The 17,957-nt window shown below is 39.0% G+C and overlaps 1 protein-coding gene across 3 annotated transcripts in view; it reads right to left on the reverse strand.

The window, feature by feature from the left end:
* The window catches only part of dock8 (dedicator of cytokinesis 8), an 84,838-nt gene that overhangs the window by 64,063 nt on the left and 2,818 nt on the right, over positions 1–17,957 (reverse strand). For 2 of the 3 annotated variants that reach the window (XM_088630047.1, XM_088630046.1), the window contains exon 2: positions 2,680–2,791. In XM_088630047.1, coding sequence (XP_088486173.1) covers positions 2,680–2,791 — 112 coding nt within the window. Of the gene's footprint in view, positions 1–435; positions 777–2,679; positions 2,792–17,957 lie in introns of those variants that run through there. The other variant, XM_088630048.1, reaches the window with a different exon arrangement.

The raw sequence follows: 17,957 nt of genomic DNA on the forward strand, positions 1-17,957 counted from the left end.
TTCACATCAAGATGCCTGTGTTTACAACAAGCATATCATGTTATCTAGAGAACACAGTATCGCTGTACATACTTGTACGTTCCATACTAGACTGTGCAACAGTCTAAGATTACATATATCATGTTTTGGCTTCCTGAATACTTGCCTTTGACTTATGAAGACAAGGCAGACAAAAGTACAATACACAAAATCAAACTTAAACTCAGTTCTATTCAGTAAGAGTAATGCACATGAACCTTCAGCATCATCTAATACACTCTGGACCTAAAAAGTGAAAGAAAAGGTTGTCTGAAAAAAACACTTTCTAAAGTCAAGATATGAAATTTTAGTGCAGGAACTGAAAATTCTAAAACAAATAAACAAATTATAGAAACTATCAAAAAATACCTGCTGTCTGACACTGCTGTTTTTGGTTTATAACTTAAATGGACTTACCCAGCTGAATTCTCTAAATCTAAGAGTGAAGTGATAAAATGGCGTCTTCCGGAAATGAAACCTTCAGTTGATGTCTACAAGTGGCTTTTTTTTCTAAAAACCCTTCCTCTTCATGTGAAAACCACAAGAGACGGCGAAAAGAGCGATTCTATAGTCAGATGCTGAGCTTCAGGATGTGACCTCAGTGGAGTTGCTCCATCTTCAAACTTCTTCTTAGTGGTACACTTACCATGTGCCAACCGATGAATCCACATTCATAATGAGCTTAGTTTCAAGATAAAAAAACTGCTATGGGTTATGAAGGAACCAAATAATATATAGTCACTGAAACAAATCAAAGGTTCTTTAGGACTAAATGACGTGTCGTTTCCTGCAGGCTGCTTTGAAAGCAAATATAACCAAATTTTCAATACAACTACTACTGCAGATATAACCAATTTCTCTCCTCAACTTCTAGGAGAAATCACATGTACAGAAAGTCACAAAGACTTAATCACTGTGAGTTTATAACAATAATGTATTACAATTTCTCAGTTATAGGGCACTAAGCATAGGCTAGTTTAAACCTAAGTGTCAGTACTTTGTATGTTTTTTTTTCAATAATTTAGTCTTAGTATGAATCTGCTAAATTTTCCTGTGTTATCATCTCACTTATTAAGCACCAATGCACAACGGAGGATTTGCATGCCCCTGAGTACTGAATGTTGGCACTTGAAAAAAAGACAGTTTTCTTATAATTATTTATTTGTCCCTGTTTGTGCAAATGCTGAAAGATGTGCTGCCCCTCTTGATCACTGTCAATCTGGAGGTGTCTGGCTGACTGATCAGCGTGAGAACATAGGAAAACGGTTGTTTTTCACTACACAGGCATCTTGTCAGTCAGTGGCAACAGCCTTCAGGAGCATACAAGAAAGAAAGGCTAGATCAGCTTCAGACAGCAATACCAGTGAGGTCATGGAGCAGACTGGTGCCTCAGTGTCTTGTTTTCGTATAATTATATTCTTTGTATTTTCCTTTATTTCAAGCCATTGTGCTATTATTGTGTAGTTAAAAGACTATCTTAAAGAGCTTGCATTTATCTATTGTCTTTAAAATTGTTTTTATTCTGACCTTCAATATGAACATCAAGATATTTCATGACCACTTATCATCTTTATTCATTTATTGAGACTTTTGTTTGTGCAATTTGTTTCTCTTTTGTTCTGTTTTAATAACAGAAAAGTTTTTAGTCTTCAGCTGACTGATTTTCCTGCTTTGTGCCTCAGAATCTGTTCGAGCTCATGTGTTCACATTCAGGAATATAGCATCATCGGTAAACTGCTTCTTATCTAATGGAAACACCCTCCACTAAAATCCTTTTTTGAGTTATTAATTAGTCTTTCTAATCTTCACCATCATGGTCACAAGGTGTCACTGTTGCATGGTGTAATAAAGCCTATTCAGTCTCCAATTCCCAATCAATATCTGAATTGGTATCTGAGTTATACCACCAGCATGACTTTAAATGTCTACATTATTTTACATTTGATGTTTTCTATTCTATTTTTGTGAATTTCAAGGTAAGCAAAACCCATATCATTTATGTACTGTAAATGTATATCTATAGAAGTTTCAATATTGAGTGCAGCTAACAAACAACAATATTCATAATTGCTTACACTTATATAGCACTTTTCTGGACACTCCACTCAAAGCTCTTTACAGATAATGGGGACTCCCCTCCACCACCACCAATGTGCAGCCCCACCTGGATGATGTGACGGCAGCCATAGTGCGCCAGAACGCTCACCACACACCAGATATCAGTGGGGATGGGAACAGACTGATGAAGCCAATTCATAGATGGAGATTATTAGGAACCTATGATTGGTAAGGGCCAATGGGAAATTTGGCCAGGATGCCAAGGTTACATCCCTACTCTTTTTGAGAAACACCCTGGGATTTCTAATGACCACAGAGAGTCAGGACCTAAGATTTACGTCTCATTCGAAGGATGGCGCCTTTTTACAGTATAGTGTCCCTGTCAGGGTGAGCGCCCCCTGCTGGTCCCACTAACACCTCTTCCAGCAGCAACCTTAGTTTTTCCCAGGAGGTCTCCCATCCAGGTAATGACCAGCAGCTCATACCTGCTGAACTTCAGTGGGTTGCCAGTTGTGAGTTGCAGGGTGATACAAAACTAAAGATTTTGAAAAGGATTATCAGTGGAAGCAGAAAATATAACATCGTGCTTTGCTGTGTACTCACCATTTGTAGTGAGAAAGACCCAGACCCAGACGCAGCCGAGCTCTGACGCTGATGAAACTGCCCTGTGCCATAACATCCACTAAAGTGCTTCCTTATTTCTGCTGATGAATGCCTGTAAAATAATGTGCAGTTAATATACAGACGTAACGTAGATAAATGAACTTTTTGTAGTATTTCTATACTGACTCTGGCAGAAGGGTCAACAGAAAAAAAACAAGGCAACCTTTGACTGCGATCCTTAAAGATAACCATCATTATATCCTGAAATCACACCAAAACAGATTCAAAGGAGAGGGAGCAGATTTTCTTAAAAAGTTACTTAAATCAAAGACTGCCGTTCATAATGAGAGGTATTTTGGCTAGTGGTATTTTGCTCATTTTAATATCTGCACAATTAAGTCATGTCCCACACGCGCTTATTCCGTAACGCTATAAGCCATCAGGTCATAAGTTGGAGTGGACTCCTCTTTGGAGCTGTCAAAACTGTTGTATGACATAATAAAAATGTTCATCGTTAATTTTTTTAACAAACACTACGGAAGATAAGACCGTAAACAAGAACAGGAAGAAAGATGTAGTGTTATATCATAAATCCTAGCAACCAAGGCAACTGCTGAGCAAAGCAGACAGCCTTTATGACAAGGCGCCATCTTGGATGAGTAAACACCGCAGACCACGGCTTAATCAGAGCTGTAATCCAGCATCATTAAGTTGCTCACCAGTAATATTTATCGTCAGCTAGGGGTTTGTAATAATACCAGAGCAAAATGTGATAAGGGATAAGTACATGAGAATACAGAAAGTGACTGGAATTTACTTCACAACACAACAGAAGCACTTTGCTGTTTATACTTTAAATGAAGCACAAAATCGTTCAGACAGCACAATGGAGAGCACAGAAAAGTTACCAGGGCAGCACGGCTAGAGAAGAAAGACACAGGAAAGAGCCTTGCCTCAGTTCCTGTTTCTTTGAACGGCTTTCTTTAGACATTTAATTTTAATTCCTGTCTTGAGAGTGGACAAAGGGCTTTACATTGGAGCTCAACTTCACATGAGAGCTGAGTACATTCACAAGAAAACATGGTGCATTAGATATCCAGAATCAGACCATCACACAGGCCCACAGAATTTCCTCTCCACAGAGCTACATTGTCTGCAGTCATTTACTGCAGCTCCAGATGATTCCAAGTGGGTCAGTGTCAAAGAGATCCTCAACATCAGAGCCTTTCTGTTTGAGGTCTTAATGATCTATCACTTCCTTCTCATGAGATATAGCCAATGCCAATCACAAATCCATCAGTCTAGATTTTGTTTTACTATGGTGACCATTAGTAATATTTGGCAAAAGTTTAAACTAGCTTTGAGATCTCTTGACTCTCTCAGTGCAAAATTACACAATCAAACTGGGCAAAATGCCCTGCTCCCCACAGCACTTTATTTAAAGCTACAAAATGATTGGCAAGGCTTTAATTGAATATTGCTGCATAATGGCTTCAAAATCCCTTCATACCTGCTATACAAGATGTTATTATTACATGAATACCTCTTTTTAGTGACATCTGAAAATGACATAATGTGTGCATAGAAGGTCATGACATTTGTTTTAGCATCATTTACAGTGCTTGGTACAATGTGCTGCTAATACTAATGCCATGACCTCTTACGCACACGTTAAATGCACACATTTGCAGATGTCACTAAAAAGCATTATACATGTTAAGAAGCCTTATGTACGTTATTATAATGTCTTGTGTAGCAGGTATGAAAAGATTATGAAGCCATTATACAGCAAAATTCAAATACAGTATTGCCAAATAATTCATATTTTTCATTGGGTTTATAGTATCATGGGCTTCAATTCTTTTCTTTAGATGCTGTGGTAGAGGGATACCTAGACTTTGCCTTCAAAAAAAGGGGAAGGGCACCAAATTCCCAACCAGATCCAGAAAGGGATCATAAGTGGTAGATTGCCCGGCAGGGTAAGGGACTGAGAAGCAAAAGCAGAAATAATTGTTCCTCGCTTTTTAATAGCATTTTGTATCTCGAGTTGGGACCTACACCCCTTTCCACAGAAGAGCGGTGAGCCACTACTGCACCGCCTGAATGAAGGGGTAAAGAGGCGACCAGCCCAAAGCATCAGGATAATACCCCTACTCTTACACAAACTGCCAAGGTACCTGAGCTGTACGCAGGGCTGTGGACGCTGGATCAGGGGGCTGTGTATTCAAACCCCAGAGTGCTGCCGATGGTCCCTTGAGCAGGGTACAGTACTCCTCTTAGGCTGTCATATAGACAGGCACACTCTGGGAGGATCCTTGCAGACAAGAACTGAACAAGAACTCAGCTGAACACTTTTATTATCGTAGGCCTCTCTTCTAGTTGCACCGCGCAGAATTCGAATGATCAGGGAGCAATGTTTTCTGGATATCCAATCACTTACTGATATATTGACAATCTTGTCACTTACAAAATGGGCTAGAGGGGTGAGTTGTTTCAGTGTACGAGCTGCACAATAAGTTGTGGGGGTTCGTTCCAAAGATGCGCTGTAATGACGCTCAATGTCTGAACACAGTGGGTGAAGGGATTCTGTGGATTCTTGTGGATGGTTAGCAGTTAAGTAATATCTGCAATATAAGATTGCAACTCATTAGTCATATGATTAGTCTGACATGCCACTATGTTTCATCAGACAATCAGCTCTTTCTTTCAGTTTCACAACACTTTCAGAATTAAGACATTAAACTGATAACCATGAAAAACGGAATACACCCTATAAATGGGTTATCTCTTTTTGTCTGTTCATGCTGCAGACAAGATCAAGGTAGATGGCATGATATCTCTTGATATTTCTGCAGTAAAACCTGGTCTTACATAACTTACATGGGAACTGAAATACATACTCATTTAAATGGCTGACTTTTTTTTAAATAACCACTTTGGGTTCTAACACTGTCTTATTCCGCACAAATTGTTCATAGAGAATTTGTTCTGCAAATGTTTTTTGAGCTATTTAAGTTAGCAGGGTAAGTAATTAGAAGGTGTGTAAAAATGCTGCTGTGCTGGAAAGTATACACCCATTGAGCTAACACTGCCTTCTATAAAAAAACAAGCAAACACTAATCCTTACAGCAGAGAGTGACTGTTCTACTGTACTTCCGCACAAAATCACAACTATAAAGAATAAAGAAACATTTTGTTCTGCTTTTACTTCATTTAAATCTTTTCAAGGACCAAGCCATGAATGGAAAATGTGCACATTTGTAATTAAAAGTATATACTTTGTGAACACAATCAGGTTGTTATCTCCACCAGAAATAATATCTGTCATCCCTTTCACTATTAAGATAACTTATTAAGGTCTTCTTGTGAACACTGATGAAGAGGATAAACTGAAACCAGCCGAAAAGTGTGCATGACCCAAGAGGAAATGCAGACATACTGTAACCTAAACTTTCTTAAGGCTGTTTCCTGCTGTGCTGCTCCTGCTCTACAGGAACCTGGGCAGCGGATGACACAGAAGCTCCCCTTCTGCCCCCCTCACCTCTTAACTTTGTGTCATAACTCCGGAAAACAACACAAGAAAAAAGTATTTCTATTTTAAATATTTTTTCAAAACTGAATTAACTTATCGAGAGTGCCTCAAAAGTCTCGTTGAGCTCAATAATAATATTATGAAGGCATTGTAACAGATAAGGGTGGCTCGGTGACGCCGTGGTTAGCGTTGCTCCTTCATAGCACTGGGCCCCTGGGTCCAATTACTGAGGTGCACTCTGGACACAGTTTATATGATCTCCCCAGTTTGTGTGGGTTTCCTCCTATAGTCCAAAGACATACTGGTGTACAGAAAAATGGTGTGAGGGTGTGCAACTCTGTGTTTGTATCTGTGTGTGTGCTGCAAAGGACTAGCGTCCCATCCAAGGTGTGTCCTGCCCTGTGCCCGTTGCTTGCTGGGATAGGCTTCGGCTTCCCCAGTACCCTGAATTGGATGAAGCAGTTTGAAAATGGATGGACAAAAGTAAAAAGGTAAAAGGCTTTTCTCCAGAAGATGGACTAAGTCACGATTATGCTAAAAAAGTGTGAGCAGCTAAACACCTGAAGAAACCACTTCCAAACTTCCAAGAATCGGTTCTACACAGTCCAAAAAACAACACCAACTGACCAATCCCCTCAACACAGGGCTCTCAGAGCCCTTCGGAGAAGCAGGTAAGTGACATCACTAGACATTAACAGGCCTAGTTTACACTGTAAGCCCTGCAATACCTTACTTCAATAACGGCACAGCAGAAATGCAGCAATGCTCTTTGCACATTACTGCACCTCTCAGCACACTCTCACGTTTGATAGGTTCACGGTCAACAGGATTTCAACTCTCCACTTCACTCCATCCCTCCCCCATCCCAGCCTTTATCTTACGAGCTTAGAATTTCCCACTCCTGCCAGTCAGGGATCTCCTGCCTTTGCAAGCACCTATCAGGAAACTGCACACCTCAATCTCATAGCACCCACATCAGTGCGGACAATAAGTTAGAACCTATAGTATGAAATACATTAAACTATTTTCTTTATAGTACCATTGTCGATTCCTTTGGAGAACAAACACTGAAAACTGAAAAAGTAGATGGATATCATTACCTTTTACAACAAATTATGACATCTGGGCCTACAGTAAAATTTGTAAACTGTATTGGCTGTTGTCCCAAAACTTTTGAAGGGGTTTTGAGGTCCTGTTGAAGAACGGCACATCGTTTGACATTCGTTAGGATGAAATATGGGCAAAGTTTTGAGTTGCTTTTAACACCTCCATTGTTTTTCCTTCCTCAATATAATATGAAAATGAGATGACTTCTCTCAAAAAAAAAAAACAGCTAAAAAAGAGGATGCCTGGTTGTTTCAGGAATTAGATTTTGCATGTGACCTTGTGGTGACTTCCAGATTTTTCATGATTTCAGTCTCCAGTCAGGAAAGAGAGGGCTTGTGACAGTAGGCCTCACCTAAGCTAGTGAGCTTTCCAGTGTGTAAATACGCTTATATTGCACTGTGTGTAAACATACCGTGGAAAAGAAACCTGGGTCAACCTTTGTTCTTGTAATCTGAAGAAAAAATACTACTACTTGCCAGAAGTCCGCAAGCCTATTCCTGAAATGCAGGAGTCCCCTGTCTTCTCTAAAATAATCATTTAAAAGCAACTAGCTAACAAGGACCTGACCTATTTCGCAATTTCATTACGTTTAAGGTTTTATATGTTTTATAAAATAAGTTAAACAATGGGAGTCCTCATTACCTGTAAAGCGCTTTGAGGAAGCGTAAGGAATTATTATTATTATTAAACCCCAATACTTAAATTTTGAAAAACGCATATACTGTGAGGTATTAAAAATGCAATAAAAGAAGTATTGGAACCAATACCGTAGCATTGTTAATGCCTCTTGGTTCACAACACCCTCAGCAGTAACAGTGGGATTTCGCACTGAGCTTGTCTCCCTGCAAGGCAGCCCACATGCAAAGCAATTCCACCACAGCACTACAAGGCCAATGACAAAGCCAGTCCCTTCGTCAAAGCACTGGGGACTGCAGGCAGCGCTTAGCAAAAACAAGTCTCTACAAACTGTGGAATATCAGAACTACTGTCATGACCTTTACATTTTAAAGAAGGTAGTCATAATAAACCATGTCATCAGAATGTTTTATTACATTAATGATGCACTATGGCATTGATGAAGTTGAATATTATTTTCATGAATTGTATTGGTAGTCCTTGTTTTGAAATTTGTCTTTCGGGCACACATTTTATTGTGCCTGCAAATGTATTCTACACTGAATTCCTTTTGGAAGGTTTATCTAAACGGTCATACTGCATTTCTACTAGAACTGCAGTTGATCCTCTGAGCCATAGAGGGCTAGCCACCTCTTCTCAGTCCACCGGACTGAACAGAGGCTGGACCACTCTCCTGATGTAGCTGTGCCATTGGTGACAGGAAGTAAGCACAATCACTGTTCGCTCCCTATTCTTGTCAATAATCTGCGCACAAGGCTCAGTGGTGCAATGACTGAAGTTCTAAATCAGCAAACCCATGGTTCCAGTCATTTCCGAGCTTAAGAACCTTAAAGGGGTCCGTTTATCAAACGGTGTTATAAGAATTTAAAGCAGTCATTTCTAAGGTTTAGAACACTTCTTCTTTCATCACAATGATTAGCACCAAACAGTCTTCTATGACAATCAAATGGTGGTCTCTCTATTTGTGTGATGTAAGTAATTCTGAGTAATAATACCTTTTAAAATGTCAATGCATAACTACAATTACTTGTACATTAACCAGTTGTCAATCTTCTCATCTTCAGTGTTTTTAGCATCTCATTTTGAAATTGTGGAGCACTTTTACTGTCTCCATACTGTATTTTCAATTGTCACTGGTTTGATATGATTCTTTCTATAACCATCTCACTAAACTAGACAGTCCTGTTTACAGCTATAGTCAAACATTAGTGCACCTGTTAAGAAACTCTGGAATTCCCAGTGAATTTCAGGGAACCCAGTTGTGCCCATAGGTTCATTTTTGCTACGTTTTCTTGTCTGCTAATGACTATTGTATCTATAGAATTCTTCACACTCATTTTAATAGGGATGCAAGTTCATTCAGGTCAAGATCATGTACAAATAACTGAACACTGAAAAAAAAAATAACCTCAGCATTATCAGGTTTGCAAGCTGCTTTATGGAGCCTCCTCATACTGAAATATACTGTAATATTGCGTCTCAAAAGACACCACATAGTGGAAGGGAATGAGTAACAACTCTCTAAACACATTAAAACCTGGATAAAAAAGTTTTTAAATAATATGTCGCTCATCTTACAATAACGTTTATGTGTGTCATTGATGGTCATGATGAAAATATTAAAAATCTTGCTGGTATTATTTGAATTATATCCTCTTAGGATAACTGGATAACAACATAAGGTTTAAAAAGATCATTTTCACTTTCTGAAATTTTTGAATATTAGGAATTCCTAAGTTTCATAGTAAGGAACATTCCACCTGATTTTGTCCTGTATCAAATAAATTATTCAGAGTTTCAAGAAGACTACAGAATCCTTTAGAACGTTTCATAAGTTTAATAGGTTTATGAAAACCTAATAAGATGGTTATACTGTTCTGTGTATATATACTGTATACTGTATCTGTAGAATAAAGAAAAGTATCTGAAAAGTAGTCAGGTTTTCAAGTATCCATGAAAGGTCTCATGCACAATTTCACTGTTCAACAAAAAACTAAAAAACAAGATATTCCATACCAGTCATCGTATTTATTTTGACAAGTGAATTGCTTAACATCTCCTCTGGATTTGAGAACTGATGGAAACTGCATAATTGAAGACTGCAGGACATGTACAGTATGGAAGCTCCTCACAGTCTTTCAAGAGACTTGTTGAATTTTAGCATCTGTTTTTTATTAAGAGCCTTTTAGTCTCTTGGCAGCAGCTCCTTGAGCAGGTGTGAAAATTAGATTCAGTATCAAAGTCAGTGATGGGCCTCATAATGTGAAGAAGAAAAAGTAATTAATAAAGTTCACTGATGTTCATTCTACTAAATAATGAGGTCACAGAATTAGACAAACTGCATATATTGGTGTACTGCACTATAGTACTGTATCATTTTCCTCTACGGCAAAATTTAGAGTGAGCTACAGCCTTAAATCTGCTACATAATCATGTCTTAAAATTGATTCATGTTAGTTCTAGAATTTACTTGCTTTCATTTAGGAGAAGAATGTTAACAGGTTCTAAGATGGGATGTTTCTTGGTGTTTTTCCAGACTCTTTCATAACACACAGGCATGTAACTTAACCTGAAGATATTGTGTTAAAACTTTTTTACTGCCTTAGTGGACAAGTAACTCCACTGGGTACATTGTCATTAGATATAGGTTTAAGGCATTCTCATCATAACACAGCACCTTATCATTACACACCTCAAATCACCTGTTTTTTTTCATGATAGGCTAACCTCCGTGAAACTTCATGCATAACTTTCCTAGTACAGCAAAATGTTCATGCATACTGTTTGCAGCCATGTGTTAATCTTTACTTTGCTTGGAATTACTTAAAAATAGCCTGTGTGCAGAAATGAAAAGAAATACCCAGTCTCCCAAAACTCATAGCTTCTTCACCTACACATTTTACCAGGCATTAAATTCAACATTTGTGAAAGTTCATTGGCTTTTTAAGTCCTTTCCTCCTCGGCTATTCTCCTTTCAAAGCAAACTTTCAACGTACAAAACCTTTGCCTCCTAAAATGTGAAATGACAATTTCACCTGCATTTCTCATCCAGTATAAATAATATGTATAATATATAATAAGATAGCTACTCTGCCAGCCAGTATTTTACATTTATATATATTCTTTTAAACTGTAAATACCCAAATACCTTTCCAACAAGCCTCATACAGAAAAGAAAAGGCCTGGCAGAGTATATAGACTTTTAAATTCTATGCATGGTTATGTGTTAATAATGACCATTACTTCACTTCTTTCTTCTTAGTAATGGATTTTTTTTAGTAATGAGGTCCTCGAAAAGAAAAATGATGATTCTTATCAGAAACAACGTTATCCTGTCTCAAAGTGTGATCCTGTCATGTGCTGGTGACGTTTAAAGAAGTGAAAGTCTAATGGCACCAAGAATGGGTGTACAACAGTTCAAAATCATACGGCGTGAAAATATCAGTGACTCCCTGACCAGTGTAGCAAGGAACTAAGCCAGTGGAAACATATTTGGTACAAAAAAAGGCACAAAAAAAGAATCTAAAATAAACCTTTCCTTTCAGGCCTGATATTTATTAAAAGTCCCTTAAATAAGCAATAGAAATCAATTCAATTAGTCTTCTTTAAATATCTCAGGCATATAAATGACAGATAAATATGCTCAGAAATGCTTAAGGCTTACTTAAGTCCTCTGCGGGCTTTACCTAAAGTAGCCAGGAGACACTGATGAGGAGAGCAGCCCCCAAGCACAAGATTTTGGAGACACAGCAGAATTGCTCATTTTGATTACTGTGCCATTTGTTTGTAACCTAGCAAAGTTAAGCAAAATACTCATACTTCAATGTATATGTCAATATTTCCGTATCTGTTAAAAGCTTGCGTTAGTATGCAGACATCTACTTAAGGTTATACGAAACAATGAAGACTGACAACATCAGCATATCTGTTGTATCAGTAGATTAGTTTACAGTGGCTGTGATGAGCACTAGTACCAAATCTTCACGGGAAAAATAAAAATGTGAAAGTAGGATTGGAGTGTGTGCTGTTATTAGTACATCTCTTTTTACTGCAAGGTAGCTGCTCCAGGAGCAGGGATAATTATAAGGCTCACTATCAATAAATAGAATAAAGATTAGAAACCACCTGTAACATGTTTGCACCAGTATCATATGACAAGCTTCACGAAGGAAAAGTAGAACAATATTATCAATCCAAACCAAAATGATTGACAGATGCTGTCCAGGTCCACTCAATAATAACCTCATGGGCCTTTCTGACTGGTTCATCCAATGAAGGCGCTGGCTCGAACGCAGGCGGAGCTATGAACACGGGTTCGAGTCGGGACACGTCACGTGACCGGCACCAGGATTCTCCACCGGCAGAGGCACACAGATGGGGGAGCGATGCCGAGGGTAGTCTGGGACAAGTTGGCCAGGCCTCTCTCAGTCTCAGCTGAGACACAGTGAGGAGCCGTTGGTAAGGGACACACCTTTTCACCAACCAGCTCTCAGCCTCCAGGACAGAGCAGTGTGTCTGTGGCGTGTTAGAAGATGGGTGGCTAGAAGATGGGAGGCTCGGATGAATCGGTTTACACTCCCTCATTCTCCCTGTGTCACTGTGGTCACGAGGCTCAGTGCTATGAGCCGAGAAGGAAAAACCCAACTTGCTGTTCTAACCTGGGTGAGTTATCAAACATAACCGGTGATTCTAGTTATAAGGAATGCATTATGAAAATAGGGCCAATTTTATTGAAAGGCTCTTTATTATTGCGAATGAGAGTGCTGTTTTTTTATTCTTACATTGGATTATATATGTCAACCTCTAGAATCAGCTATACCTTTAACTTTCACTTCAGACCAATTCCTCAATTACAGGGCACAAATAAAAAGCCCAAAAAGGCACAACACCACAATGTTCATATGAGAGCCAAAAGACATACATTATGGTTTAAAAATGTATATTTTACTCAAATGGGTACACCGAACGTTTCCAGTTTGAAACTATACCTACAAATCTGCGTGCACAAATAAAGAATTAGGTATCGTAAGAAGGTGTTTGTTTTATAAAACACATTAAAAAGCATTTGCTCTGTTATAATGCCTCCTCTGGATATAGCTACAAGTATGTGAAATACAGGCTATTTCTACAAGCTGGTAATTAAGGTAACACCCCAAAACAACTACACTTTTTAGATCTTCACTGTCCCCAACATGGGCGGCTTGGATTCCAGCTACAACCTCCACACAAAGCAACTGCTTGAAATAAGCTTGCAGAAGCAAAAAAAACCTGAAATGTTTTAAAAACGGTTACACTGATTAAAACTGAAAAAAAAACACCAACAGAGGTGTTTCTGTAATTCTGCGGTACCATGCAAGAAATATTTCTAACGATTGTGATGCTATAGTTCAAATTAGTTTACTGAGCTTTTCAGACTGAAAGTCAATGAATGGCACAGATGACATAAAAAGGTTTCAGCAATATATTTCATATTTTTATGTATATAAACATAATTGATTTTTATTAGTCTTAATACACGGTTATGTAGATTTCCTCCACAAGACCACCAGATATATGAAGAAAGAAAAATATACCAACAAAACCTGAAAAGAAATAATATAACGGGATGATAACTCATAAATTTTGGAATCAACAGCTTCAGAGACTCTGTTTTCCAATCCATCGCTCACCATCTGGTTGTCTATAACACCAGATTCCTAAGTGTTAAAGATTAACTTTTATGACAGGCATATGTAACACAGCTCATTTTCAACACAACACTAAAATGCTCAGAAATCAATTACTTTGAAACAACAGGGATTTTGATTAGCAAATATGTAACGTGCATGTGGTGCCTATTATTGCCACAGGCAAGTGTCCACCTAAATAACATTCTGTCGTGTTCTCTCTCCTTGAGAATATTTCTTATTTAACAGGAACTACACACAATGCATGCACACACAAGTAAATAAGAGCATTACTGCTCAAAAATATAACAATGATACCAATAACAAAAAATATAAAAACGGACAGTGAAAGGAATTTTAAGTCAGAAGTAAAAATGGGTAAAAATGTCTAAAACATTCTTTCAGAGATTAACCTTGAATGTAATTTAGTTGCATATTTTTCAATCGTGTTATGACAGCCTGCTTGCAACAAGTCACGCTCGTCTTTTATTGCAGCATTTGAGACTAAAGGTGAAGATATCTTCTGCGTTAAGGTTGATGAACACTACATCTAACACAGCCTTATGTCATTGAAAGTTCATTCTTCTCTTCTTTAAAAATGGTGTGGATTCCAAAACATAATTACAATCTATATGATGGTGGCATACAATATCCCAGTCCTCCAGTAAAAGCTGGAAAGAGTAAGCAGAAAACAAAGCACAAAATGTGGACGTAGGCTTGATGTTTGTTTTAAAAGAAAAGGTGAAATTTTCCTTCCAGTCTTTGGGTAAGGTGTAGTTAATTTTGTCTGCCTGTATTTCAGTGCTACATTTAGGCACAGATGACAGAGGAAGTGATACTTCAACTGCCAAGAATAAATGAACAGAAAACATCTGCCTCCTATTTATATTCCTATGCTTCACTCAAGTGTTAAAAAGTCACGGCTAGTACCATTTCATTGCTGCAGTATGTAAGAAATATCCTTTTCTTTTTTCATTTATAGCTTTACATCCCAACGGAACTCAGTGCTTTACTTTACTTGCACAGTAAGAAGGGACCTACGTCATCCAACACAGAAATGCTGCATCCACCTTCAGCCGGTGATGTGCATCAGCCATTATGCATCTGAGGGCCTTAAGAGAAAAGAGTGAAAATGCCCCCCCCCATTGAATAAAGGGGGTATTTACTGAAGGCCAGATTGTGTAATCCCAGAATGAAAATTGGTCAGGACACTGGGTATAAAACCCCCACTGTTTTGAAAGTCAGATATTGGACTACCATTTGCCATGGCACCTCCAGTAGCACAATGGACAATATTTCAAATATCCTCCTCTACATGTATACAGCACACACACACTATTCAAAACATGCAACAAAGTTAACATATACTGAAACTACAAACATGGAAGTAAACTGCTACTGTATTCTGTCCTATCACTCAATTTTATAATATTCAGTGCTATGCTTGGGACATTGGCTGGGAACATGAAATATGAAAACCACCCTTATGTGTGACATGGAAGTGCATTTAAATACAGGCAAGAAAAGGAGGGATGAGATCAATTGGATCAATAAGCTACTAACTACCAAATGGGCTTTTTGTAACTCTTCTTATACTGTATATGTAATACAATCCTGATTTCCATTTCAGCAAAGGAGTTAAACATAAATTGATGTGTCCATTACATATAAAGATTCCCATTCCACCTCCTAAATCTCACATTTTGCTGAATACAAATCACAAAGTTTCTACAGTGGTTTTCTGGGCCAGTGCAACAAAACACCTGTATTCCATCCATCCATTTTCTAACTGCTTTATCCAATATAGGGGAGGCCAGAGCATATGTGTGCAGGATAGACCCTGGATGGGACGCCAGTCCATCGCAGGGCATACACTCACACCAGGGCCAATTTTCCCAGAAGTCAGTTAGTCTGCCAGTATGCCTTTGGACTGCGGGATGAAACCAGAGCACCTATAGGAAACCCACATGCACACAGGAAGAAGGCACAAATCCAGAATTGAACCCAGGGCCCCAGTGCTGCAAGGCTAACCACTGTGCCACCATGCCTCCCACATACCTGCATTCAGTTTTGAAATTTCTAGTTTTGTCTTTCATCTCTGTTAACATTCCGTTCTCAGCTAAATTTGCAACCTGCTCTACTGCTCTCCGGGTTCGAGCCCGGGTCACATCACCAGCCCACTGGAGGTAGAATTCCTTAAGCAGAAGTGCCCAATTGTCCATGGACCGTCGAAAACTGGACGAGCCAGGCCTCTCTCAGCTCTCACACACACAGCGCCCCCTCTGGCCTCCAGGGTGCTTGCGTGGGTCGCGGATGCTGTCAGGGAGAGAAACGTGCCTCTCCTACAGTCAGCGCTGAGCCTCCAGGACAGAGCTCTGTGACTGCGACGTGTAAAACACAAGTAACACGACACTGGAGTCTGCCAATACATTCCCCCAGCCCCCCCCCCCGCAAGGACTCATAGCTGCCGAGATGAAACAACAAAAAACTTTCAAAAAGCATACAATTAGCTCTATCAAAAAAAAAATGTTGAGTGATTCTACAGATAAAAGAAACTGTTGATTCTAAACTTGTCAACTGTGCAATATTCGCTGTTAGTATCCTTTATTGGAGAGACCTGTCAGGTATTATATGCCAGCATTATGTTGTGACAACACCAGGCCAGGGGAAGAACAGGCAGCTGCACCTGCTCTCTTCAGCTGCAGCAGGTGAGCCCACTGCAGGAGTCAGTAGTCAACAGGGAACCACGAGCTTCTTCACAGGCGGTGCCACGAATGAGCAAGTCCAGCGCCTATGGACACAGGATGGGTAGCAGCCCCTCGGTTCACACTCCTGAGTCACGGCAAGCTCTCAATATGAGCACTCCCTTGGTGAAACCTGTGTGTTGATGCTATGTGTCTCCATGTGAGGACTAATCTTCAGCAGCGAAAGAAGAAATCCGACTCCTGAAAAGCTACTGTAGGAAATTAATACTCATTTGAAAATGCGAAGAAAACCGGCTGAGGAAAGGATTGATAAAATCACTCGACACACATGTGTCACGTTAATTTGAAATTAATATAAAAAGTTTTTATGTTTTGCTTTGTTAGCAGCACATGGATATCAGTGCTCCTAACCTCAGCTTCAAAGCCGTCATATCATCAGAGTTGACGATTCTGTTTTAATTCAGACATGGTTCTTTCCTCTTATACCAAAAATTATAAAGGAAGTTTTGAACTTCTCATATCTGATTTCCATACCTGAAACACTAAAATAAACAGGAAATCCACTGATCATCACACATCCAGTCACACTGACAAATCATGGGTGCGGTGAGCTCAGATATCAGTTCGCTATTCTTCCACTGTCCCTTTGACAGCACCTCAATAAACACATTTACCTGAACTTTATTTTGGTGCTATGAATAGGCTACAGGCCATGCTGACCAATTTTGCTGATTTCATCAGACACCTACAGTATGTGCCAGAGCATTGCTCCTTCGAATGAAGTGAGGTCCAGGAGCCCCAACTGCTTACTTACTTACATTTTCACTGTGGTGTATATGCATCAAGAACAGTTAAGTTGAATTAACAGTACATGTTGATTGCCAGCAAAATTATACTATTAAGAAACATTCAGATATTTCAAATTATGTTAAAATTACTAAACCACATGTTGTAATCTTCTATTGACTGAATTCAATTGTCTCTGCTTAGTCCCCCTTGGTACCCACCCACTAGCAGTCACTGCACACTGTGTGGACTGTTTAAGACTGGAAACAAAAATTGTCATCTCCATGTCTGCACTAAAGGCAGCTAGAAGCAGTTAAAACTCCACATATCCCTGACTCACCAGCCTGTAGAGCTTAGAGGAACTTCCCTTAAAACAAATGTTCACTACATTTGTATGCTCCAAAACATTAATATCCTGTTTCCAAATGAAGTATTTGAAGAGAAAGAGAAGTGAATAGGGCACATTTTACTAGCAAGCATTTTACTAGGAAGCTCTTTAAAGCTCCTATGTAAAAGAAAGATTCACTTCTTTTTTGAGGATTGTGCCTTTTAAGGAATAACCTAACCCTATTTTGGTACTGACAAAGTGACACTCCATTGGCATCACATGAGCATTATGATTTCTATCAGTGTTAGTTAACATCACGTCATTCATGCTGCTCATACCGAAAAGCTATCCACATCTTCGGTCTCTCTGGATACTTCTTTCAGAAAAATACTGCTACAAGGTTCGCTCAATACATTTTTCACCCACTTTTTTCTTGTGTACACTTACTGTACATAATAATATCCGCATTTTGAGAAACTAGGTCAGATATTACATGACATAGTTCTTCTAGAGATAAA

Source organism: Lepisosteus platostomus, chromosome 4 (genome assembly GCF_059453375.1).
Source record: "Lepisosteus platostomus isolate fLepPlt1 chromosome 4, fLepPlt1.hap1, whole genome shotgun sequence".
Taxonomy (NCBI): Eukaryota; Metazoa; Chordata; class Actinopteri; order Semionotiformes; family Lepisosteidae; genus Lepisosteus; species Lepisosteus platostomus.